Here is a 25,677-nt window from a genome sequence, read left to right as displayed (position 1 = left end):
GGTTGAATCTACTAAACCTCTTTGTCAGAGGCCGAACAAATCCACTCAAAATTGGATTAGCAAATAGCGTCAATTCATGATTCCATTCTTCGGCGAGACGAGGTCAGGAAATTTGTACTAACTGTGAACTAACTGTAAACCACTACAGTACTACTAACTGTAAGTACTAACGGTACTACGAAGTATTGATAATCAGTAGTAGTACTAGTTCTCCGGAGTACTAAGCTTAGTACTCGGTAGTAACGATATTAATAGTTGGAGTTTTGGACCGGATTCTGTTCAAACGAATCTCGCCGATTTTGCGCCAGAAAGGGCGAAGTAGATATTAGCCAATGAGATGTCTCGGCTCGGTTTGTGTTCGGTTGAATGATCGACAATACAGATGCCAAATGTGGAATAAGTACAACTTTTTTGGTTTTTCACAGAAGAGGCATAATTCCTGATTGAGGGAATACTGGAAATTCTATAATTTGTACTATTAATAGTAGTAGTCAGTTTTCAGTGCAATCCACCAATCATCGACATGCGATGTATTCCGCACTATTTGAGCTGTGTACAACTCATCATACCGGTAACGTGGTGTGCAAATTGTTCGAGTACTATATTTACACCTTTGGTGTTGTATAGCTACAAGTATACATATTCAGAGGTTTGTTCTGTGATTGGTGCTTTTCCAATTTGGGGCTCAGTGATTGGCTTAGTGTTATTCCAGTACTGTTAAAATCAATTTATGACGTTAAAAGTGGACACTTCCGTGGAAATTACACCGTTCCTTTCACCATCCCTTGTGCCGGACGAGGGCGTTCCATCCGTGCAAGTCATAGTACGTGCGTCCTTGCAGAGACGAAGTCTCAAGCGTTTCGTATAGCCAGACCAAATCGCCTTCGCTTAGGGCTTCATTCAGCCACAGAGTCATGCCAAATGCAGGATTTGCATACAGAGCCTTGAGAGCTTCCCAGCTGCCGCGGACCAAACTGGCCTTGATGGGAAATGTGGCAGCGATGGAGGAGTCGTATTCAGAGAGAAGGTGCAGCATCTCACGAACCATGGCTGGTGTGTATTCCGTGCTGTGCTTGGAGGTGGTCCAGCCCAAGCTGAGTTTTCCCACGCGAAGGCGGATTGCCTCGGCGACGAAATGCGGGGCGGAGAACTTGGGCTCTTCGGCATTACTTCCTAGGAGGATATCTGCATTGATCCAAAGACGTGACTTGAGTGGCAAACTCAAGTCACGAAGCAATGGCAGCGCTTGTTGGAACGCGGCATCGCTCTTGAAGTCGAGTTTGACAACGCCTACGCCAGGTTCCACCTGGGCAAGGAAGGCTCGCAAGGTGAGGTCGCTGTCGATGGCCGGCGGGTGGGCCATCACAGGTATGTTGTCCGAGTTGAGTAATATGTCGGCTTCGATGGCTTGGTCTTGGGCCAAGGCCGAGGCCAGCGATGCTTGAGAGTTCACGGCGTGCGCCCAGTGCACATGAATTGGCAGCATTGACGGCGCTGGAGTAGAAAACACCATGAAGGGCGCGTTCGTGATGTGGACTACGATGAGGACTGCAAAGTTTAGGCCTAGTACGACGGTCAACAAGAGGCAGAGTGGCGACAGTATAGCGGAATCGTGTTCGCGTTGACGCCAGCTTTTGGCGTTTCACCAGCAAGGGATTGACGACAATATTATCCGGATTTCGAGTTGGAATCCAGACTTGGAAAAGTTACTTTGGTTTATTATAATACACCAATTTCATGTTATAAACAATTGCTCGCCAAATGTACAGTACAATGGCATCGATCAGACAGCGTCAACCTTGGCTTTGATTTCCAAGCGCAACTTTTCACACCGTCGTGCAACGTCGTCTCTGTCGGCCTTCACACGGGCCAGATCCTCTTTCGCTTCACTTAACTTTTTCGACAGCAGGCCAACTTCATGTTCGACATTTTCTGCTTCGGCTTCGCTGAGCGCATCTTCCAGCAGTTCCACCGCATCGCTGGCTTCTACTCAAGAGTAATTAAAATACCATTTCAAACGGAATCAATCACATGTTAAATCAGCATACCCGTGTATCGCTTGAGCGTTTCCATGTAGGACTTTTCTGCCACGTCCAAGCATTCCTACAACCATCCCCAACGGGTTACATCTTGTCGTGTTCGACATCCCCAACCTGCAACGACGTGACTTGTTGCTCTGCGTTGGCCATGAACAGAGCTCTGGAAGACCCAATTTTCTTGAACGAGCGAGGGGATGTCGTCCTCTCCTTGCGAATGCTCTGGGGCGACTGTGTGGGTTTCGACGACGGGAGCAGCAATTTGCTCGTGCTTTGGTGGTCGAGGAGGGTCACGTGGTCATCGCCCTCTGCTGCATCGTTTTGCATTTGGTCTAGAAACGCCTGCATATCGGCAAGTCGCGATTCGATCTGGCCAGGTAAGAAGTATGAGGCTGGAGTCACGCCCACTGCGTCCTTCGATCGACCGAGCGCCACCAGAGACTCCATGGAAGCGGCAGGAATCAACCCAAGGTCGTCGGATTTAGCAAAGAAGTCCTATCAGTAAATCACTTCATAAGGGTTTTCTCAAACGGAAATGGAACCATGAAATATACCTGGTAGCATCGCCCCAACAAACGGTAAAACTCTGTCACAAAGGCTGGATCGTTGTCGTCGTCAAATGCTGACTTGTGGGCCTAGTACATGCAATGTAAATAACTAAATCGACTCGTATATAAATCGACACAGGATTCGCCGTACTTTAAGGTGCGCCACCGAGTGCACGAGCAACAGAGAAAGCTCAGGAACACTTTCAAGTCGACTTTGGCGGACGTAGAGCGTATGTGACTTGGGTTCGTACGTCATAGAGTGTCCAAATACACCAGGGGCTGGGGTCAACACCGAAGCGACGGCGATCTGCAAGGTTGGGTCCAAGGTAGAGACAAGTTTTTGCCCAAATTCTAGCCGAGCGGACTGCCGTTTGGTCAGCATGCTCGCGTCCAAGGGCTTCAGAGCCCCCGTCGATGCTTTGGCATCTTGTTCGAGTCCCGGATAAGCTGACAAGAGCGCCGATTTGATGGAATTCGGCCCTGCTGGCAATGTCACAGGACGCTCCGAGCTCGTGAGGCGTTGAATGAGGCGCTCAATGCTGTCGAGTTTTTGTCCAATAAGCTCCATCGGGTGGTGCGGTGGTTGTTGCGGATGACTTTCGTTCACGTGTGCAAGTGTGATTGACGACAGCAATGACGTGGAAGCCTGGACGTCGTGATCGTCGTCCGTTCTGGAGGTTGTATCCGCGACACTTCCTAGTCGCACCAGCGTTTTGGTGCGGTTCATGGCCCCCTGGAGTCGCTCCTTGCCAAGCCCTAGCAGAGCCAGCGACGGCGTTTTCACCATCTCGTCCTTGTGCTTGCGGGACTCGAGCTCGTCGGCCAGAGATACCAGGAACTGCGCATGCACAATCTCGACCCGTCGCTTGGTGTCGTCGTCAGTTCGCTTCAACCGGCGCTTGCACACCCGCTCCTTGCGCTCTTTCTTGTGTTGAAATCGAGCTTTTAGCATTGACGCCAGCGCCGCCTCTTGCTTCTTCCGCTCCACCTCCAACGCAGCCACCAGCGCCGTCCGACGTTTCTCACTCACGGGTTGCGCCATGACCTTTTGCTTTTGGACGTGCCACTCGCGGTCGGCGTCCTGGCGTTCTACGGCCAACTGGGCAATGTACGCTTCGTCGAGTTCGTTCCACTCGGCTGCCAATCCATCTCGCAATTTTTGCATCGCGGTCGCACCAGCTTGGAGGATGGAGTCGATACGCGCTTGCTTCTCCAACTCCAGCTGGCCTCGAAGTCCGGCGGTGCCGTCGTCGACTGCTGCGACGGTGGTTGTAGTGGCAGTTGTCACCGGCGCCACAACCACCACGTCTGGCTTGCACTGGCCCACGAATTGCTGGTACAAGTACGCCACGTCAGCCACGTGGCGCTCCTTCAAGCTTGCTTGTTCCTTGGTCTGGGCAGCCTCCACGTCGTGCGTGCCGCTGGCCTCAATGTCTTGCTGTTTGACTCGATACATGGCCTCTAGCTCGTCCAATTGCCGATCGCGGTCGGCCACGTCGGTCGTGGATTCCACCAAACTCGTCTTTTCTTTGGCTTTTTGCTGCATCAACGTCTGCAAGGCGTCGCGCAACACTGCTGCACGCTCCCTGTGTGGAATATAATATGCTTAGCAACAACATTCCATACTGATTTAGCATAAAGGTACATGGAATATACCGATATTGCTTGGCGAACAGCAGCGACTGTTCTCGTTTGTGACGCTTCTCGACCACGCGTTCGATGATGGGGGTGAGCTGGGACACGACAATGCTGTTTTGCGCCAGCAGCTTTTGGATCATGACCACTTCGCGCTCCATTTCGAGTTTGTTGGCGAGCTTTTCCTGGTCCGACTTTTGTGCCTGGACCGCGGCCGCGCGTTCGACGGCTTGCTGGGCCATCAGTTCGTCCTTCTTTTTCTTCTTCTTCTCTTCTAACCGACGCATCAAGTCCTTTTTCTTTTGCGAACTTTCTTGGTGGAGGCTGTCGGTGTGGGCAGTCAATTTCTCCTGAAACTCGGTCGTGACACGATCCAGCTCTTGCTTCACTTGCAGCTGCTCTTGACTCGCCGACAACTTGTCGTCGTCCAGCCGTTGTCCAGTATTGACTTTCTCGTTCAACGCCTCTGCTTCCAAGCGTTTCACTTCCATCGCTTGCTTGGCATCGAGTTCCTTCCGCTCGGCTTCGTGGGCAGCGGTCATTGCATTGCCTTCCGCCGTCTCTTCCACCTACATCAGTCTCGTGATTCTTATGCGGATGGACGCAGCATGATGTCATACCCTTGGGGTTTGCTTTGCTTGTTCGTGAAGGATTGCGTCCACTTGCGCGAGTCTTTCCGCGTCGGCCAACCGAGCTTGCAGTGCGTTGGCTTCAGCTCTCTGCTTCTCCAGCAGCGCTTCCTTCTCTTTGTCCTTCTTGGCTTGCAGCTCCATCGCTTTCTTGTTCTTCTTGGCTGCCATACGTGCTTCCAGCTTTGCCTTTTGCGTCTGAGCTTCGTTTGCCGTGTCTTGATGCAATTGATTCATTTTGTTGGAGTATTCCATCGACACACGGTCGAGTTCCGACGCGCGGAATGCGTCCATCGCAGCCGCGGCCGCCGCAGACTCGATCGCTGCCTGATTGAGCTTTAGCTCGGCTGCGTTTTTCGCTTCTTCCTGGCGCAACAACTCGTCGTGCATGGCTTCGTCGGCTTGTTTGGCCAATTGGGCTGCCAGTTTTACCTTCTCGGCGCGCTCTTGTTCTTCCAAGGCGGCACGAGCCTTGACTACTTCCTCCTGATCTTTACACAACGCCAGTTCACGTTCCTTTTGCTCGCGGCGCAGGCGAATTCGGTCCTTTAGCTTGGATTCTTGCCGTTGTTGCTCCGAGTCCAGCGTGCTTTGAAGCTGCTTGAGCTCGACTTCGTGGATATCTTTGAGTCGCGTCCATTCGTCCTCCGCCATCTTCTTTTCGCTGGCAGCTTGCAGCGCTTGAAGTTCCGCCTTGTTGGCAATCTCTCGTTGTAGCGCGGCCATTTCTACTCAAAATGTCATCCACTTACGCCCTAGGTGGAATCTATTACCTTCTTCGGCGCGAAGCTTCTCTTTCTCAAGGGCGTCCTTGGCGTCTTGGTCGAGCTTGGCTGCCAACGCCGTTTTCTCAGCGGCGTCTTGGGCTGCCAACGCCGCTTCGTCCATTTTTCCCTTGTCCTTTTGCTTGCGGCGAGACGCAATGCGTTCTTTCAATGCAAGTTCTTCCTTTGCCCGTTCAGCGTCCAGGGAGAGCTTCAACGTCTCCAAATTGGCTTGGTGATCGCGCTTGACTTTGTCGACCATGGCATCGACATCGGATTTCGCTTGTTGAACCGCCGACGCTAGCAGTTCCCTTTCCTTGTCCGCAGCCGCCTCCAGTTCCACACGTTTGGCTGCCATCTCAGCTTCAATTTTGCCCACTTCGCGGTTCATTTCAGCTGTTTGGTCCGCTGTGGTGGGGCGATCGGAGAGCTGCTTGGCGTCTTCCCGAAGTTTGCGTTTCTTGTCCATTCGTTCTTGCAAACGTGCCTTCTTGAGCTGTTCCTCTTCGTCCAGCATTCGCTGGCGGTCTTTCGTATGTTTTGCAAGCTCGGCATTGATCTACCCACGTGTAAACGTCAAGGGTCACACAATTATCATGGGTTGTCGTACCAAATCAATTTCGCTCTCATTGTCTGTCGGGGCAGGTGTAGGGGTCCATCCCTTCACAAGCTTATCGATAGTTTCCAGCACTCTGCGCTTCTCGTCCACGGCGTTTTCAATCTCCCGCATTTCAGCGTCGCCTTCGCGCTCAAGCTGCAAGATCAGTTGGTCTGCCAACAACGGGGTCGTCGCTTGTTTGAGCTTGTCGCGCTTCTTCGCCAGTCGTTCGGCCAGTTTGTGCTTGAGGATCGACTCTTCGTCGTCCAAGCTTCGTTGCTTGTCGGCACTTGTGCGCAAGTGCTCCTCTTGGATCTACGAGCACAATCTTAGCCCTTGACAATATTACAGATAAAAAGTACTCTTCGAATCGTGTCTTCGTCGTCGGCCGTGAGCACTTGAATTTTGGCCTTGTCCAGCAGGTTCTCCAGCTCCACTTGCTTGCGCCTGGCGTCCATATCGTCTTGCAATTGTGCCTCCAGCTGCGACACTTCAGCAGGGGTAACTGCTGGCTCTCCGTCTTGCTTCTTTCGACGGGCTAGTCGGTCTTGCAGCCGATTTCGCAGGCGAGATTCCTCGTCCTGTAGTAACGCCTGACGTTCTTTGCACTTCCGAGCGTACTCGTCGTACAACTATATTCAAGTGAGGCACAATTTATATGTGATTAACACTTCAAAGAGCTCGACCTGCACTTGGTTTTCGAGGATAGCTGCATCTTCGTCGGATTTCGCATTACGTGCCAATCGATCTTGGAGGCGACGTCGCACTCGTGCCGCCTCGTCGTCCACGGCAGACCTCTCCTTGCCCAAACTCGATTCCAAGTCGTCGTGGAGCTATCGCCAAGTGATGAGCACTTCAAAGCAAAGGGAGATGAATGATACTTTTTGAATGGTCGAGTCGTTACAGTCCTCTAAACCACCAAAGTCGATGGCTTGCAAGGCAACAAGTTGAGCTTTCTCCTTGGCTTCGTTCATGGCCATCTTGTTTCGCTGCAGGCTGACGTTCAACTCAAGTTCGTCCAGTTCTTCCTTGGAAGCATTTTGGTCCGTGAGCTCCTGAACCCACTTTTGTTCGAGTTCATCCAGTTCTTTCTGCCTTGTGGTCCATTTGGCATCATGCTCGGCCAGCAGCTACGCATACACTATGTCACATATGTGTCGTGATAACGTTTATACCGTTTGCACGCTTTGCTTTTCGCCGACTGTGACATTTCCGAGCTGTGCCTTCTCGACCAATTTCGCGGTCATCAGGGCTTCAGCCTTGGCCAGCAAGTCCGCTTCTAGAACCGATTCCAACACCACATGACGCTTCTTCTTTAGGCGTTCATTCAAGTTGGCCCGCGCAGCAGCCGCGTCGTCGTTCAATCGATTTTGCCGCTCGGTCCATTTTATTTCGTGTGAGTTCAATATCTATTATACGTTCTATGAAAGATGCCGATCTTCGCGTACAGTAGTTCGTACCTCGTCAATAGCTTGCTGATCGTGGGAACTCAATACTTCGAGCAGGGCCTTATCCGCTAAAATTCCACTTGCGACAGCATCCAAGTCGATCTGGATCTCCTGCTCCACCTGTTGGGTTTCCAGTACTTCCAGCGCTTGGACCAAGTCCTTTTCTTCGGGCAACATGTCTTCCCGTTGGCGCTTCAGTCGTTGTTTGAGCTGCGCACGCTTGACAGTGGCTTCCGCCGCTTGCAATTCCTTCTGACGGGCCCACTCTAGTGCAAACTTCCGCTGGATCTACAATTATGTTAGTGAAGTCTGATGATATTCCAAGCTTTGTCAAACCTCGGCAATCGCGTCTTCGTTGTCGTTTTCGCTCAACGAGTCGAATGCATGTGCTTTAATGGTACTGCCAATCTCGTCGAGACTTTGACGTTCTGTGACTAAACCGAGCAGCAAATCGGCCTCCTGGACATCTTCTTGCAACGCCCCTGCCTTCGTCTTTCGCTTGGCACGTCGCTCGTTCAACTTTTGCTTTTGACGTTGTTCGTCGTCCAGCAAGGCTTGATTTCGGGCATTCCACTTGACGTTAAAGTCCATGTGCATCTACGGGATGGTTTGCCCAGTGAGTTCTTATTTCACCTTCACGATGTACCTGATTCAACACGGCGTCGTCGTCCGTCAAGACACTTCCTAGCTGCGTCTTTTCTTGCACTTGAGCGCATTCAACAGCGTCTCGCTCCGTTTGGAAGAGTAATTGCATCTTGGTGTTCATTTGCAACAGTTCTGATGTCATGGCCGCGGGTTTCAACTCACTCCACTGATGCGACCACTGGAGTTCGTCCGCCACCACAGCTTGCAATCTGTCGCTCCACTTGGTCGCGTTTTCCGCCAACACCTGCGCCAGAACTTGTGAGTGCCCCCGATACTGAAGTTCAAAATACCCCACCTTTTGCAAAAGGGCAGTATCGGCTGGAGTCGCAGTCTCTAACTTAACGGCATCGGCCATGCGTTGATTTTGCAGTCGATCGTTTTTCATTTCCACGGCACGCTTCAGTTGATTGGCCTCAATGTTGTTTAGCGTGTTCAGCACTGCCGCCGTGCCATCGGCTGCTTTCGTGGGGTCTGCTTGTACGGCTGACAGAGCTTTCTTTCGAGCATTCAACTTTGCTTTGGCGCGTCGCGCGTCGTCGTCAAGCAGTTGCTGTCGTTCATTCCATTTCGCGTTGAACTAGACATTTCCACATGGAAAAGTCCTTACTTATCCCCTCCCAACATACCTCATCTTGCACGGCTTTTGCAACATTTTCGTCATTGGCCTTGACGTCACTCATCCGCTTTCCAGTATTCCCGCGCACGAGCAACTGCGAGGACTTTTTCTTGACACCGTCGAATTTCGAGTTGAATTCCTGCTCGATCTTGGCCTGCTCCTCGGCAAAGACTCGCTCTAGCTCGATCAACTCGAGCTCCTGCTTTTCCCGCATCGCAGCTTCTAACGCCTGGTCTTGCAGCAGCGCGTTGGCTTCCTTGCTCTTGTTCAGTTTTCGAATGGCCAGTCGATTTCTCAAATGCTCTTCCTGCTTGTGGCGCTCCAGCCCCAGCGACAGCTCCAACTGCGCCATGTCGTCGTTGAACTCGTCCAAAAGCGACTGTCGTTCGTCATCCGTGAGGCTCGTGTTTGCGTCCAAGTCAGACACAAACTCTTGCCGCATTTTCGACACTTTGACTTCGTCCTGGCTTAAATCCCCCTCATCCATGAGCTGTTGTAGCTCGGCCATGTCACCGCTATCGTCCTCAAAGGCCGGCTACACTTCCACATTAGATATGTTAAGCTGCATAGAATGAACGCCAAACGTACCTCGGCTATCGTGTCAGATTCAGCAAATATGGCGTCAAGGTTGAGCGTGGGAGCAACCACTGCTGGGGGCATGAGTTGGAACTGTCCTGGGTTCGAAAGCAGAGTTCTCAACTGAGCCACCAACTCGGCCACGTCGTTGGCTGGATTCGTCTCTGCTTTGGCCAGGGTCAAGTCGTGCTTGAGAGCGTCGAGCTCTTTCTGCATGTGCAGAGCCTCAGGTTGGCATTTGCTTCGAATGGCGTGGAGCTGCACTTGATCGGATTCAACTCTGGCCACCAATTTGGACGCGCCACCTTGCAGTTCCTTGAGCAGCCCTTGCAGCACTTTCTCGTGTTTTTGCCTGAGTGGCTTGAGGAGTGCTGGGTTCTGCTGCTCCAGAGCTTGTTTGATTTCCACGGCACATACTTCTTGAAACGCCTCAAGCTTCTTCACGTAGGACGGGGCGACGTTGCTAAACTTGAGCAACCCGTCGCAAACTTCTTTCGCCTTTTCGTCGCATTCAGAGGCATATCGACTGCAGCTCTGCTTCAACTCGAGCAATTTCGGGGGAAGCAAGTCGCGAGTGGTCTTGCCAAATGCGTTCCACACTGCCGCATCCACTTTACGACGATTTTGTTCGCTCTGGAGAGTTGGCCACACTCCCACACTTGGTTCGGCTGTGGATGAGATTGTCTGGACAAGAGACCCCAGTTCACTCGTGATGGCCTGCAAAAGTCGAGACGTTCCATGGCCACGCATCATCTCGTCTATGATTGCAGACACAACGCCCTTGTCTTGAACCGTGGCAGCTAACGTTCGAGCAGAAACGAGCAGCGCTCCTTCCGTGGCCGTTTGCTGTGCTTCAAATTCAGCTCTCGCAACTGCACTCTTTTCCAGCGATTCTACCAGCACAAGCTCGGCGTCACATCCTTCGGGTTCCTTTTCCTTGGACTGTGCGACGACGATTGACGCCAGCAGTCGCTTCAACTCGTCGGCTTCGTTCTACTCCAAACATGAAGAAGTCGTCATCGCAACCAATCAAGTGTTGTACCTGCAGCAGCTTCATCATTTTCACGGCCCCGGCCTCTTGGTCACTGAAAGCTTTTTCAACGCTGTCGTGGTGAAACTGCAGACGGTCGACCAGCTCTCGAACACCCAAATCGTCGTCGTCCCATCGATTCAGCTCTGGTTGGTATTCGCCAGCGTTGGTCGTTTTGGCTTTAGCTTCCAAGTCGTCTGATGGCACCACGTCGTCTTGAATGGGTTTGGCGTTCTTCTTGACCACGGATCCTTTGGATGTGAGGTTGGACAGGTTGAATCCTCGAGCTTTCTCTTTGTAGCCCCCAGCGCCAACTTGTTTGCCCACCCAACTCTTTCGGCGAAAGTAGTAGAGGCCGAAAATCAACCCCGCTACAACCCCAAACAAAGCTGCCAGCAGCCCCGCAATCAACCCCCAGTCCGGTGCCAAGATGATATCGTTGCTACACAACGCACGTTTTAGTCATATCCGTAACGCCTACCGACGATAGTACCTTGGTTTTGCGTTGAGCTTGATCAAGTTGGCTTGGTTCAACGGCACAATGGGGCCATCAGTCGGGCATTTCACACCCTAAACGAGATATTCCCTCATTGATATATATATACGTTTGACCACATATCCAACACGATTGTGTACCGTGTCCATGACTGTCACGATCGTAAGCGCGTCTGCGTTGTTGCTCAGCACGAGCACGTAAATGCCACTTTGGACAAACGAAAACGCAAACGCTGAAATCGCCACCACGTTGGACTTCATTTTTTCGTCCAGGGTGCGAAACGCCCCATAGTCGAACGCAGGGTTTGTGTTCATGAGCGAGTCCTTGGCATACACGGGGTAGCTTTGGTTGGTCACTGAAAACATGATCGAGTCGCCTTTCTGCAAGCAAATCATGGGGTTCACAATGCCTGGTTTGGTTTCTGCCAACCGGCGCCGTCGTTTCGAGCTCACGGTGGGTGGCAGGGCCGCATCGTACGTTCCGGAAAACGAACTGCCCGTCGTTTGTACGCTCACGACATTGCAGCTGGACGTGCCGTTGGCCATACACGAGAGCGTTCCTGTCGACGAATTGGTTAGTTGACAAGCATATATCGTATCATACATATTGTGACGCACCAAAGACATCGGTTTGGTCGGCAGCGGCCACCGGCGTCGACACCCTCGTGGTGGGGTCGTACGATTCCAATGCGTTTGTTTGGGCATTGAATCGCAATTGCGCCGACGTCGCACGACACGCGGCGTTGCATATGGTGTCCAAATCGGGAACGTTGGTGCACTGGCATACCCCCGACGTGGGTAAAAACTCCCCCGTGCCTCCATTACACGACGAATTACAAGACACTTTGGACGAATCTTGGCATGACCCTGCGAGCGTTCGCACTTGGCCAGAGCTGCATCGCGTGTATACCATGGGTTGACAGTCCACCTATCTCACAGGTGAATGAATTTGAATTTCCCAGACAATATCCAACCGTGTCGTCTTGATCCGACCGTAGGAGCCCGTTGGCGTCATAGTATTCGTAGCCAGGCTCGCAGATGCAAAAACCATCTGAGAGTTGAAACGCGCGGTGGTTGCCCACACAATTGCATTGCGTCGAGCCCACGGTCGACGACGCACTACATCGTTTTTAGGGTGTTCATGAACTGGCACTTCTTTGATCAAAATAATATGCGGTGTGGGCATACCTCTTGGAGCATGGAAAACATGTGGCTTGTCCTCGTGCGTATTGATATGTATTGGCAGGACACGACTGGCACGAGTTGATGCTTGTGCCGCCCATTTGCTGGTTAAATGTACCCACTGGACAAGGCACTTCCAAGTACGTTCCGTTGACGCAGTAATGTCCCTATTAATTGTCAAGTGTTCACACGTTTTTCATTCGAGAAATACATGGGAATAAGGTACAGACCGCTGGACACGGATACCCATTGTCGGTGGTCACATTTTGAGGTGCGGGGGACGTCGCGCCTTCGAGGCATACAAACCCCTCGGGGCACATGGTGCATGTCGCCCCATCTCCGTACGTTCCTCTTGGGCACAGCCGACACGCCTGGAGCGTATTATGAATATAAAATTGTATGAACACTACGAATACTACAAGTCGGGTCCATACCTCTCGTAGGGACGAATAGTTGCCGCCCACGGGCTTTTGAATAGACAACGACCCCAACGGGCACGGCGTGGGACTGGTTGAATAGCCTGGACAATATGACCCAAACTGGCATTGGATCGGTACAGACGAGCCCACGGGGCAGTAGTACCCTGGCGGACAAGCCAAGCCGATGGTCGAATTGTACTGGCAAAAGTACCCTCCAAGGCACCGCGTGGGGGCTCCCGCTCCTCGTGGACAATACGTGCCAGCGTCACACACCAGTGGTGCTAATGAAGCTGCCATACATGACGACCCTCCAGGACATGTAAGGCAATCCGTGAGCTTAGTGGCTCCCGCAGTGGGCAAGAACGTGCCAGCGGGGCATTCAACGGCGTCGGGGGTGCCTCGAGTGCAGTAGTGACCAGGAGGACAGTCATATGTAGTATCGTCAATGATACCAGTGCGGTTGCACCATTTACCAGCGCGGCAACTGACGCACGATTCCATGCTCTTTGCACCCAACGACGGGTTGTACGTTCCGTAGGGACAAGGAATCGGCAGCTGGGCATATGGGCAATAGAACCCCGCCTACATTTCAAACACAAGTGAAAAAGTCATATTACAATGTGATATCATACCGGACAGTCGATAGTCGTGACGCCATCAAAACAGCTCTTGCCAGCTGGACACGCTCCACAGTCGTACGATTCTGTTCCAAACGACAACATGCGGGACGAATTGGTCGGGCATGGCACTGGGTCCGACGTTCCCTCTACCCACGCTCGTAATTGGCAAGTGGGAGCACAATCAGTCGTACCTGGACAAAAGTATCCGTAGGGACATGCGCCGCCCGAGGTTTGCTGCCACGGCAGAAGACTTTGATTGAAAGACATGGGGTTGGGCAATGCGTTGCCGTACTTGCAAAAGAACCCGCTAACACACGACCCCGTGATATTGCCATTCGTGCAATATCGACCCGCGGGGCACTGGGAGCATTGGTCGGGACTTTCCAATCCCATCTATGAACACCGTCACAATTCACTCAAAACGACTCGTTTTGCAAACAGGTACATTCGCACCTGGGCCCCGTACGTTCCATTCGGACACAGCCGAGCTGGGCCCACTGGACAATAAAATCGTAGCGGACACGGCGACGGAATTGATGTGTTCCCAGGACAGAATCTGCCCAATGGGCAAGGGGAGCACAGCGTTTGGCCAGCGATGGCAGTGTAGGTGTGCATTGGACATGCTTGCTCCGTGCCGTTGACACAAAAAGAGCCAGGGGAGCACAGCCGCCCCGTGGCTCCGTCCACAGGGTCTGGAATACTCGCACCGCCCAAACACACCTATGCAGATCATCAATCAGAAACATTATTTGATTGATTCGTCACGTACATAACCATCTTTGCAGACCCCGCCTGTGACACCATCTGGTGTTGCCATTGCAGCTCCAGAGCTGCAGTAGTAGCCTCTTGCGCAACGACCCGTAGGTGAGCCTAGTAGATATATATATATATATATATATACATTAAAATTAGGCAATCGATTAAACAAGTATCAGTACTTGTCGGATCGTCGCCCGAGCAGAACAGTCCAGGCGGACACGAACGGCATTCAGTGGGGTAACCGAGGGATGTGTCGTTGCTGTAAGTGCCTGGTAAGCATGGGAATTGGGTGGCTGCGGCAGTGGTTGGCAGACAATAATGGCCAGCGGGGCATGGAAGTGGATTCACGGTGCCGATGTCGCAAAAGTATCGCCGAGGACAGGGCAAACACTCGGCGAGCCCTGTGATGTTGGCAAATGTACCACCTGGGCATGGTACTGGGATGGATGTCCCACTGGGACAGTAGTGACCCATCGTGCAATCCAATTGGACGTTTGCGCCTGGACAGTACTTGGATGCAGGGCATAGTTCCGTTGGAACGAGAGTTCCTGTAGCTGGACACACAAACCCTGCCGTACACAGTTGGCATTGCGATGCATTTGCCAATTGTTTGGTGTTCGAGAACGTGCCAGTGGGACATGGAATGGGGTTGCTTGTTCCAGCTGGACAGTAGCTACCAGGAGGGCATTCGTCGCCGATTTTTCCCTTGGCGTTGAGTTGTCCTGTTGGAGTAGCAGTGTACGACCCCTGGGTGAAAAGGCACATTTAGCAAGGTGAATGACGACAATTGAATACGTTGGACGTACTTGAATACAATAGAAACCAGGTAGACATGGCGACGCAGCTTGTAAATTGGACGTCGAACAGTACTTGCCAGCTTCACAGGGCGTGGGGAGCGACGTCGATTCGGGACAGAACGTGCCAAACGGGCATTGGCCAGCAAACATCTCGACTGAGTCGTCGGGGGTTGCCGAAACCGCGCCTTTGAGACAGTAGTACCCCGTGGAGCAGTTCCCACTTGGTGCCGTGGCTGCAATGGTGTTGACGTACATTCCTCCAGGCGCCAAAGTGCACTGCGTGATGTTTTGCAGTCCGGATTGGGCGCTGAAAGTACCGCGAGGACATGGAAACGCGTCCGATCGGGGGGTTCCTGGTGGACAATAGTACCCAGGGCGACACGTGAAATTGCTGTAGGAATCGATGCCAGCAGGACAGAAATACCCTACTCCATAGTTAATATATGCTGCCAGTACGATGTAGTTTGTACCTGCGGGGCATGTGAGGCACAGTGCCAGGCCTTCGGTTGGGCCATACGTTCCTTCGTCACACACACGTGGTGTACTGGATCCCCTGGGACAGAAATGCGCTGTCGGACAAATCGCTCCTCCGGCCACCGTGCCGTTTGGTAATGTTTGCAGACCTGTGGGTTGTGCCAAGATGTTGTTGAGAGTACAGTAGTACCCTGCATCACACAGTCCCGTGGGGGCGACGGCCGCAGAAACGTTGCAATAATATCGAGGAGGGCACAGGAGGCAGTCCCCCAATGACTCGGCTGTCGTTCGAGGGAGGTACGTTCCAAATGGACATGCTGTTGGCTGGTACGTTCGTTCGGGGCAGTAATAACCAGCCCAACACTCCGACACGTTGGCGGATAAAGTAGCGTTGACCGCGACAAGGTTGGAGAACTGGCCAAATTGGTTGACACAACCGGATTGGCATTTGTACCCCGCTCGACAAGGCCCAGTGGGGGCTGATAGGCCCGCTGAGCTGCAATAGTCTCCAGGTGTACATGGCGTGCATTGATTGCTGGTTGCCAACCCTGTGACGTTACTGAAAGTTCCAGGCGGGCAGAGCGGAGGATTTGCATTCGTGCCTTGAGGACAGTACCGCCCCACAGGACATGCAAAGTGTCTGTCACTAGCGAGGCCGTCGCAATACGATCCAGCAGGACAAGTGGTACATACAGTTTGCCCAATTGAGTCTGCGTAACTGCCTTCCACGCATCGAATGGGCTGGACAGACCCTGTAGGGCAGCGAAATCCCATGGGGCAGATGTTGCCTGTGACACCGTCCACTGGCGTGGGGGTGAGAGCCCCAAGGGAACAATAGTACCCTGCGCTACACAGTCCTGCGAGCGTCACCAGTCCCGTGCCGTTGCAGTGCGTCCCACCAGGGCAAGGTGAGCAGTCAGAAACAGCTTGACCTTGCGCGTTTGGTCGGTACGTTCCCAATGGACATAGAGTTCCCGTTGCTGAACCTATCGGGCAATACGACCCGGGGGGACAAATCGACCCGTACGTTTTGTTGACAGGGTTTGCAACAGGCGACCCTACGTGCATAACCCTATTGAATGCCTTGTGTTTTGACGATGTAACTATGAGAGGGTTTACCTCCACTGCACACATAACCAGGGAGGCACGGTCCACTCGGCTGGGTGAGTCCCGTGGAATTGCAATAGGACCCCGGGGTACATGCAACGCATTGACTAGCGTTGACCAGCATCGAGTTGTTGTTGAAAGTTCCCGTCGGACAAGGGAATGGGAGACTCGACCGGACAGGACAATAGGAACCCGTAGGGCATGGCACTGGAATGGACGTGTTTTGTGGGCAATAGGCACCGATGGGGCAATCCAAGCAGCTCCACGCCCCAGGAAAAGGACTGTAAAAGCCTGGCGAGCAACCCACTTCGAACGACGACCCTTGCACGCAAAATGCACCAGGTGGACACACGTAGCCAGTGACGTGGTCATTGGGACTGGATATCGATGCCCCGCCGACACATACCTAAGTCACAATAAGTGGCTCATTTGATTGTATTCTTAATATAAATACACTTGTGAACAACGTACGTATCCGCGGGAACATAACCCGCCCGTGGTGAAGTTGTCGTTTGGCTGGGGAGTACTAGCACGACCTGAGCAGTAATATGAAGGAGCACAGTCTCCAGTCGGGGCATCTAACGACAAAGTACGTGAGAAGACCATTGAGGGTGTTAGTAAGATGTACCCGTGTTGGCCAGTCCCGAGCAGAATTTCCCAGACGGACAACTGGAGCAATTCGCAGGAGAATGGAGTTGAGAGCTGCCACCATATGTGCCTGGAAGACAGCGGTAATTTGTGCCGTTTTGAGTGCCGGTTGGGCAGTAGAACCCTTGCGGACACGGTTCTGGTGTAATGCAGCCGTTGACGCAAAAGAAGCCTGCTGGACACGTCTGGCACGTTGGTTGGGCCGTTTGGTTGGCATACTTGCCAGGAAGACAAAGTTGAGGAGCAATCGACCCTTGGGGGCAAAAACTTCCCAAGGGACAAACGTGCTCGGACGCGCTTTGCTGACCACCGGGGCAGAACGACCCAGCTGTGCACGGCATGGTTGCGTTTGTGAGTCCTGTTGTGGGGCAAATGTATCCTGGATCGCACGGGGTACACCCCGTGACATTTCGGAGTTGCTTTACTTTCCCATACGTGCCAGCCGGGCACGGCGTTGGGTTGCTCGAGCCTTCGGGGCAATAACTGCCCAATGGACATTCGTTTCCAATCACACCAAATGAATTGGTTTGGCCAGTGGGAGTATTCGTGTACGAACCCTACAGTACCATATCATAGATTATGCTACCGTCATCAAGCGGGTTGGGGTACCTGAAGGCAGTAGAAGCCAGCGCTACATGGCAATGTGGTGGAAATGTCAGGGCAGTAGTACCCTGGTTTGCAAGGCGTGGGCTGTGATGACCCTGAAGGACAACTCGCTCCCAACGGGCATTGTCCGCCAAGGGGGCCGTTCGATGGGGTGGCGTTCCACGCCCCGCCGATGCAATAGTACCCGCTTGAACAGTTGCCCACTGGAGACGTCGCTGCGACCACATTCACAAACGTCCCGCCAGGAGCCAACACGCACTGTCCGACGCTTGTCAAGCCTGTTTGACTTCCGTATGAGCCTTGGGGGCATGGAAATTGGTTTCCGCGGGTCGTGCCTCCAGGACAATAGTATCCCGCCGGACAAATGTACGAGCTGTACGCGTCGATACCGGTTGGACAGTAATACCCTTTTTTCACATCAACATTTCATTACTTGATGGCATGTAGGTTGGTGAATATGCATGTACCTGCGGGGCACGACGTGCACGCCATCATGCCGGGGGTGATGGCATAAGTGCCCTCAGCACATTGTAGTGGGGTAATGGAACCCACGGGGCAATAGTGTGCTGTAGGGCAAATGTCTCCACCAACAGGCACGCCGTTGCTATTCACACTGACGCCCGTCGGCTGCGGCGACACATTCCTCTGGTGACAGAAATACCCCGCAGCACAGAGACCGCTAGGGGCTGTAGCACCCGACACATTGCAATACGACCCCACCGGGCACAACAAGCAATCTTCGATAACTTTACCCCCCGTGGATGGTAAATACGTTCCCAATGGACATGGCTGAGACGCAAACGAGCCTTCTGGACAATAATTCCCAGCTGGGCAGTTCCCGACGGTGCCGTTTGTGGTGCCTTGGCCTCGGGCGTTGATTGCTCCGGTGACACAAACATACCCCGCGGCGCAAAGTCCGGTAGGATGGGCTTGGCCTGTCATGTTACAGAAGGAGCCACCGGTGCAAAGTGAGCATTGCGTGACATTGGAAAGGCCCGTTGAGTTACTGAATGTGCCGACAGGGCACGGGTATGGATTCGCATTGGTTCCAGGCGGACAATAGTACCCGGCAGGGCACGTCAGTTTGGACGCAGTCTGAACTCCGTCGCAATACGACCCTGCAGGACACGGCGTACACGCAGATTGGCCCAATGTGGCGCTATACGTCCCTTCAGCACACTTAAGCGGCTGATTCACCCCCGCAGGACAGAAGAATCCCAGTGGGCAAATGTTGCCAGTAACGCCATCGGTAGGCGTTGGCGTGGATGCGGCCAACGTACAGAAATAGCTGGGTGCACAAAGCCCAGACTGGGCAATAAGGCCCGTGCCGTTGCAGTACGTTCCACCGGGACAGAGCGAACAGTCTGCGAGCGTTTGCCCCAGAATGTTGGGGCGGTAAGTGCCGAGTGGGCATAGAATCGGAATCGCAGACCCTTGTGGGCAATACGCTCCCGTCGGACACACGGTTCCAAACACTTGATTGTTGGGGTTTTGAAATGGGGCACCTACATCGTTATGTGACGCCACGACGAAAAGTAAGGTGCGTAGTAAGTACCTCCGGTGCAGGTGTAGCCAGCCATGCAAGGTCCAGACGGTTGCGTCAACCCACTGGATGCGCAGTAGTATCCAGGTGGACATTGCAAGCATTCAGACACAAGGGCTAGCCCTGTTCCGTTGCTAAACGTACCCGCAGGGCACTTTTGAGGCAAAGATGTGCTTTGGGGGCAAAAATATCCTTGCGGACACGCCACGGGGGTCACTGTCGCTGTCCCATTGCAGTAAAACCGCTCTGGGCAATTTGTGCACACGGCTTGCCGCACTTGGTTGTTGAATGTCCCGGGAGCACACGCCGAAGGTCCGTACGAACCGGCAGACGAGTAGTACCCGATAGGAGACTCGTTTTGCGTTGGCGTGGTCGCTCCCAAGGTGCAGAAGTATCCTGCCGCACATCCCCCCGTCGGAAGTGCTAGGCCGCTGCTTTGACAGTACGCGCCAGGTGGACATGGCGAACAGTCTGAAAAACTTTGGGCACCTGTGTATCGTCAAAGTTACGCCTCCAAACAACGATATTTGAGTGTGCAATACCTGTGGCATTGTTGAACGTTCCAGTGGGGCAAGGAATCGACGTGTATGAGCCGAGCGGGCAGTACCCGCCCGTGGAACACAACCCTCCAATAAGACCACCTGTGCTGTACACGGCTGTGCCAGCAGAGCCACTTGGGGCAGATGTGTACGAGCCACCCGTGCAATAGAACCCTGCGTCGCAAGGTCCACTGGGGTTGGTGAGGGCGGTTCCGTCGCAGTACATTCCTGGCAAACACGTGTTGCAGTTTTCCATCATCTTCAAATTCGTAGCGTTGCCAAACGTGCCCAATGGACACGGTTCAGGGTCGGACGTTCCCGTGATGCAATAGTACCCTTGTGGACAATCGATGGGTCTGATGGATGCGATGGTGCAGTACTTTCCCGCCGGGCACACGATGCATTCGTCTTGGGATCGCCCTTGCGCTCGATCGAGATAATACCGGGGCGGACACGCCACTTGAGTCGTGGATGTGGACATTGGAGGGCAATAATAGCCAGGGGAACACAGGCCAGTGGGTACAATCGAAGCCTACGTCACCACACGTGTAATCATACACCATAGTTTGCGTAACAATTATGAAAGAAGTAAGGTACCTGCAAGCTGTAGTACCCAGCAGGAGTTGGAATACACCCAGCGAGAGAATCTTGGCCAGTGACGTTGTTGTACGTGCCAGCAGGACAATACACGGGCGCGGGGGTTGCGATGGGACAGTAATAGCCCTGGGGACACGCGTTTGTCTGTAGCGTCGGCTCGAAACTCGTGCCTGATGGACAGTATGTTCCATTGTAGCACCGGCCAAACAGAGACCCTCGAGACGTCCACAGCCCAGCAGACGTCGGCAAGAGTTCCGTGGGGGTCGTGTTGCTGCCGCAGAAATACCCAGCATTGCATGTTCGACAGGCAGCAGACCCCAAGGGAGCGTGAAACCCTACGCCACATGGATTCGGACTGACACTACCAGCCGGACAGTAATTTCCAGCAGGGCAAAATGTACATAGAGGCCAAATCCCTGGCCCAGCAGTAGTTGTGTTCATGTCAGAAGTGTACGAGCCAGCAGGACAAGGCACTGGGACGACGGACCTACACAACAATTGTCAGATCAGCTGCCTCGCTCAAATAGACGCACCCCTGGGGGCAATAACTGCCCGGTGGACAATTGGTGCATTGAGTGGGGTCGGTCAAATTGGTGGCTGCCGTGTAAGTGCCAGCTGGGCAAGGGAAACGGTCTCGTGCGGGGGTTCGTTCAGGGCAAAAATGACCCGGAGCACATGGCCCATCGACTGTAGCTCCGCCACCGAGACAATACGAGCCGGGGGGGCATGTCGAGCATTCACTGGCACTTGCCAAGTTCGTTTGAGTGCTCCAAAACCCAGGGGGACACGGGAATTGGTTTGGAAACGCAGTGCCGTTGGGGCAATAGAAACCTATGGAAAGAACTCTTGTCATGAAATCATCAACCGCTCGTGATAAAGGTCGAGTACCAGCCGCGCAGCTCAACTTTTGAAGGGCGTTACTCCCAGTGCCACTGTAGCACGCAAATCGCTGGGGGCAGATGGAGCAATCGTCCACACGGGTCAGTGTGTTGTTATCCGTAAAGGTGCCCGCCGGACACTCATTCGACAGAGCAGAGACTGTTCCCACGGGACAATAGTGACCAGACGTGCATAGGTCGGTGTATGCAATTTGTCCAACATGAGGGCAGGACCACCCAGCTGGACACGGAATGCATTCTTGGATGCTAGATCCTGATGAAAATGGGTTGTAGTGGCCTGCTGGACAAGGTGTGGGGCTTACAGAGCCTTGGGGACAGTAGTTGCCCAAGGTACACGGGATGCACTGAGCAGATGTCGTGGATCCCGTGTGGCTGTCCCCGTACGTTCCAGCTGGGCATGGAAATTGAGTGGCGCTTTGAGTGTTGGCAGGGCAATACGACCCAGATGGGCACACGATCGGATTGGCACTACCAAGAGGGCAGTACGAGCCTGCGGGGCAGCTTCTGCACACGGCGGACGACGTGGTCGACGAATCTGGGTTGTATTGGCCGGCTGGACAAGGAAATGCTGTGCTGATTGCTGTGCCAAGTGGGCAGTAAAACCCAGGAGGACATGGCTGCATGCTCACCACCGTGGAGCCACTCGGGCAAAAGTGGCCTTCGGGGCACGGAGCACACGCTTGGTCAACGCTCTAACAAAGCAACACAAGCATATTAGTACGACGTTAAAAAGGAATGAGATGTACCTGGCCTGCAGTGGTATTGCCATATGTCCCAGCAGGACACATGAAAAAGGTCGTCGGGGGGTTGCAGAAACCACCAGCTGGGCAGGCATCCCTAAAACAAGAAATTAAGGTGGTGTATCCATCAAACATGTTGTCGTACTCTGGGGGGGTGGGGGATGTGGAGGCCAAACTGCAGCGAAAGCCAGGGTTGCATTGCAAGCAATTCACGGCAGCTCCAGGGCTCCAATACCCAATGGGACAAGGTTGGGGGGGTTGTGTTGGCTGAGGACACTCGTATCCAGGAGGACATGCTGTGCACGAAGGTTGGCCGGCCAGAGAATATAACCCAGGTGTACACGATGTGGGGGTCGAGCTAAGGTCCCCACAACTGGAGCCAGCAGGACATACCGTGCAATCGAACTGTCCTTCTTTCGAGTACCTACAATAAAACCCAGCTGCGTCACCAACGCAATCAACTCGAACAAATGGTACGTACATTCCTAACAGACACCGTGTGATGTTGGGGCTACTTGGAGACAGGCATTGATACCCACCTGGACATTGGGTGCAGCTGCTCTGGCCAATGTCTGAAAAGGTGCCAAGACTACATGGTGTTTTGGTCGCCGTTGTGGGGTCCGCACACGCATACCCAGCCGGACAAGGGACGCATTCCGTGAGTCCGCCAGTACTGTACCGCCCAGGTGGACACGGAATTAGCGTGTTGGCGTACGTAAACGGACACGAAAACCCAGCCGGACACTTGGTGCACACTGTCGCGCTGCCTGTGGAGTAGTACCCAGCAGCACACGCGACGTTTCCCGACCCGTCTGCCGTTGGGCACGCTGAACCACTGGGGCAAAGGGTGCAATTGGCAGCTCCTCCTTGAGAGAACGACCCGGCAGGACATGGCAATTGAACCGATTGGTCCACATTCGGACAGTACTTTCCAACGGAGCAAGTAGTGCAGTTAGTGGCCCCAGCCAATGCAAACGTTCCTGGCAGGCAAGCCACCGGCGTGGACGAAGTTGTGGAAAAGCACGCGAAACCGGCGGGACAAGTGATACACGAGTTTTGCGAACCGGAACTATACGTTCCTGGAGCGCAAACGGTGGGCACCCCAGACGGTGTAGTGCACTTCATGCCTGGAGGACATGGTGCGCATGAAGTGCTTCCGATTGAGCTACGAGGACATTAGATGTGTGTCTTTCGATGCCCAAGTCAATAAAACGCACCTTGTGGAGCCGAGAGGACACGGAACGGGCGGCATCGAAGTGGAAGTACAGTATGAACCTGCGGGACATGCTGTACAATTACTGCTGCCAGTGGCAGAGTAATAGCCCGCTCCGCAAGGCTGAGGGGGAGTAGTCGGGTTTGGGCATTGAAACCCAGCTACACATGGGTCGCATTGCCGTTGGCCAGCCGCCGATGTGGTTCCACTGGAACATGTTGACGGGGCTTGAGTGGTAACAGCGCAACTCGATCCAGCCGGACATGTCGTGCATTGTATTTCTCCCTACCGTCAAGAAGGTGAGTCATCCAGATTTGTATAGTGAATTTCATAGGTTGTACATTGAGGCTGTATTGGCCTGGACTGCACGGCTGGAGGTCGTTGTTCACACACGAATATCCTGGTGGACACGGTGTACACGAGGCATTTCCTTCGACGCTGTATGCACCTGCGGGACACGCCACGGGCATGATTGACACGGACACACAAGATCGGCCAGGTGGGCAAGCAGTGCAGGCCATCGCCCCGGCCAAACTACTCCGATTGGCCATTCTCAAATTAGGCTGGTACATCGAAGGTTTAGTACCTATATGTGCCGAGAGCACAAGGGACAGGGAGATTGGTTGTCGTGGGGCAGCTCGATCCAGCGGGACAAATCGTACACGCCGTCGAGAGACCGACTGCATACGTTCCGTTGACACAGGTCAGAGGGGCGGCAGTCGTGACAGAACATGCTTGGCCGGGCATGCATGGGGAGCACGCCACGGCACTTCCGAGGGCGTACGTCCCAGTGGGGCACGATTGCGGCAAAGTCGTAGTGTTGGGACAGGAAGCTCCAGCTGGGCATGGCGTACATGTCGAGCTTCCCTATGTCACCAGATAAACGATGGCATTAGTTTAGTCTGTTATCTGGTATGTTATAATGCAACAGAAAATTACCGTCAACGAGTAAGTGCCGACAGCGCATGCTACAGGGGCTACCGATGCTTGCAGGCACCCATAGCCGAGCGGACAAGGACTGCATGAGGCCGCCCCGCCCAAACTGAACGTATTGGGGGGGCAATTTGTGGGTGGAGATGAAGGTGACGAGCAGGACATGCCAGCAGGACAGGGCGTGCATATGGCGTTGCCCAAGGACGTTGCCACTGAACCAGGAGGACACGGTTGACATGCTGCCACGGAAGTGGATTGGAGTCCGCTTGAAGCAGTGCCAACGGGGCATGGAGTCGGCGCCGCGCATCCGCCGCTACAGAAGGCCCCAGCAGGGCACTGCACACACGTGTCGTCTGTGAGAGTGAACGATGCCGTGGAAAACCCTGGTGCGCATCTCGCCAAACAATTGACCACGGCTACATATGTATAAGTCGTTGAGATTTCGATTTCAAATGGAACCAAGGGAATGTACCTGAGTACACGGTCGTCGTGTCGAGCGCGACTTGCTCGAGCACAAACGCCTCCGCAGTGGTCGTTTTCAATACGCCAACGCTGTTCAAGACTCCCTCGGATGCTGGATTCCACACATTTCGCAGCCAGAATGCGATGGTGGACCCCACGGGAATGATAGCGCCGTCGCCAGTCCGCTTGATTTTCACGGCGTTGTTTGCTTGACTTGTCGTGTAGCCGCCCGATGATGTAAGCATGTGCAATTCCACAGATGACGTCAAGTTGAAGGACGCATGAAGCTGCAAGAGGTACTCGCCATTGGCCGGAATTGCGAGACCGGTCGAGAATGACACCAAAAGACCGCCGTCTTGTGCTGCTCGATGGGATTGCATGCCAACGTATCCAACGTGCAAGACACCAGGTTGAGTGGCTGTCACGGGTTGCGCCGTGACGGTGTCCAGCAGGGAGTTTGAGTCACCAAGAAGCTGCACCGAGTACGTGTCGGGTATGCCTGACGCGGGTGGCACAAAGCATGAAAGTCCCAAGTGGACGACGGATCCGGCGGTGATCGGTGCATTGTTCACGAGGGAAAAGTGAATCAATCGAGTTGATTGGTTTTTTGTCGTGATGAATACGGTGTTTTGATGTCCGTCGACCGTCAACGTAGGTATGAGATTGTCATCCAGCATGTCAACATAAGAAAACGGTGGAGGCAGTTGCCACACCAAGGTCGCGTTCGCTGGAGCATCCACGGCAAAATGCGTGTCCATGGTGAGAGTAGACAATGCACCTGCGGTGGGCTGAAGGAACCCCACGCTCGATGGTGTCGCAACTGTAGTCGGCGTTAATAATGAAGAAGGGACATGTGAATCGAGTGGGTAAACGTACCAAGGCGTCTGGTCAAGGCAGTGGGGCTTGAAACAGCATCGTAGAACGAAGACATCCATGACGAAGCATGGATTCTAGCAGCGATGCATGCGAAAATGACACACCACGCAAGGAAGCGATGGCGGTCCATCGCCATGCTTCAAGGGGAATGGCGTCTCTCCAAGATTTGAATGCGCGGAACTTTTGTCAAACCTGTAAAATTCGTATCCGGATACACCTGTATAAACAGATATCCGGATGCCG

The 25,677-nt window shown here is 53.5% G+C and overlaps 2 protein-coding genes across 2 annotated transcripts; both read right to left on the bottom strand.

Annotated features, from left to right (window-relative positions):
- Window positions 1–684: 684 nt before the first annotated feature.
- H257_06331 (hypothetical protein) lies at window positions 685–1,695 on the bottom strand. The gene has a single exon (XM_009831520.1). It carries the CDS (start codon window positions 1,511–1,513, stop codon window positions 776–778), a length of 738 nt encoding a protein of 245 aa, XP_009829822.1. The 5' UTR covers window positions 1,514–1,695; the 3' UTR covers window positions 685–775.
- Window positions 1,696–1,765: 70 nt separating this feature from the next.
- Window positions 1,766–25,316, bottom strand: H257_06330 (hypothetical protein; the record flags this gene model as incomplete). Its single annotated transcript, XM_009831519.1, has 52 exons — window positions 1,766–1,986; window positions 2,049–2,103; window positions 2,154–2,531; window positions 2,591–2,671; window positions 2,736–4,170; window positions 4,241–4,788; window positions 4,840–5,576; window positions 5,622–6,171; window positions 6,223–6,525; window positions 6,573–6,842; window positions 6,897–7,043; window positions 7,092–7,340; window positions 7,386–7,619; window positions 7,671–7,946; window positions 7,995–8,255; window positions 8,305–8,547; window positions 8,599–8,880; window positions 8,930–9,454; window positions 9,508–10,488; window positions 10,538–10,967; window positions 11,019–11,095; window positions 11,162–11,580; window positions 11,639–11,948; window positions 11,995–12,139; window positions 12,209–12,369; window positions 12,433–12,573; window positions 12,637–13,203; window positions 13,254–13,387; window positions 13,433–13,634; window positions 13,695–13,961; window positions 14,011–14,111; window positions 14,180–14,747; window positions 14,807–15,225; window positions 15,268–16,329; window positions 16,391–16,755; window positions 16,869–16,956; window positions 17,007–17,583; window positions 17,636–18,039; window positions 18,100–19,137; window positions 19,188–19,664; window positions 19,718–20,246; window positions 20,312–20,798; window positions 20,845–21,142; window positions 21,200–21,902; window positions 21,957–22,047; window positions 22,096–22,374; window positions 22,432–23,115; window positions 23,168–23,448; window positions 23,505–23,697; window positions 23,750–24,030; window positions 24,103–24,512; window positions 24,569–25,316. The coding sequence occupies 52 exons, from the start codon at window positions 25,314–25,316 to the stop codon at window positions 1,784–1,786; spliced, it is 20,694 nt and encodes a 6,897-aa protein (XP_009829821.1). The 3' UTR covers window positions 1,766–1,783.
- Window positions 25,317–25,677: the final 361 nt, after the last annotated feature.

This window comes from Aphanomyces astaci (assembly GCF_000520075.1).
Source record: "Aphanomyces astaci strain APO3 unplaced genomic scaffold supercont1.12, whole genome shotgun sequence".
NCBI lineage: Eukaryota > Oomycota > Saprolegniomycetes > Saprolegniales > Verrucalvaceae > Aphanomyces > Aphanomyces astaci.
The sequence above is the reverse complement of the archived record's forward strand: the minus strand, read 5'-3'. Positions and strand labels throughout refer to the sequence as shown.

Coding starts and splice junctions, on each gene's coding strand:
- H257_06331 (XM_009831520.1), bottom strand. CDS start 1,513: ATGGTGTTTTCTACTCCAGCGCCGTCAATGCTGCCAATTCATGTGCAC.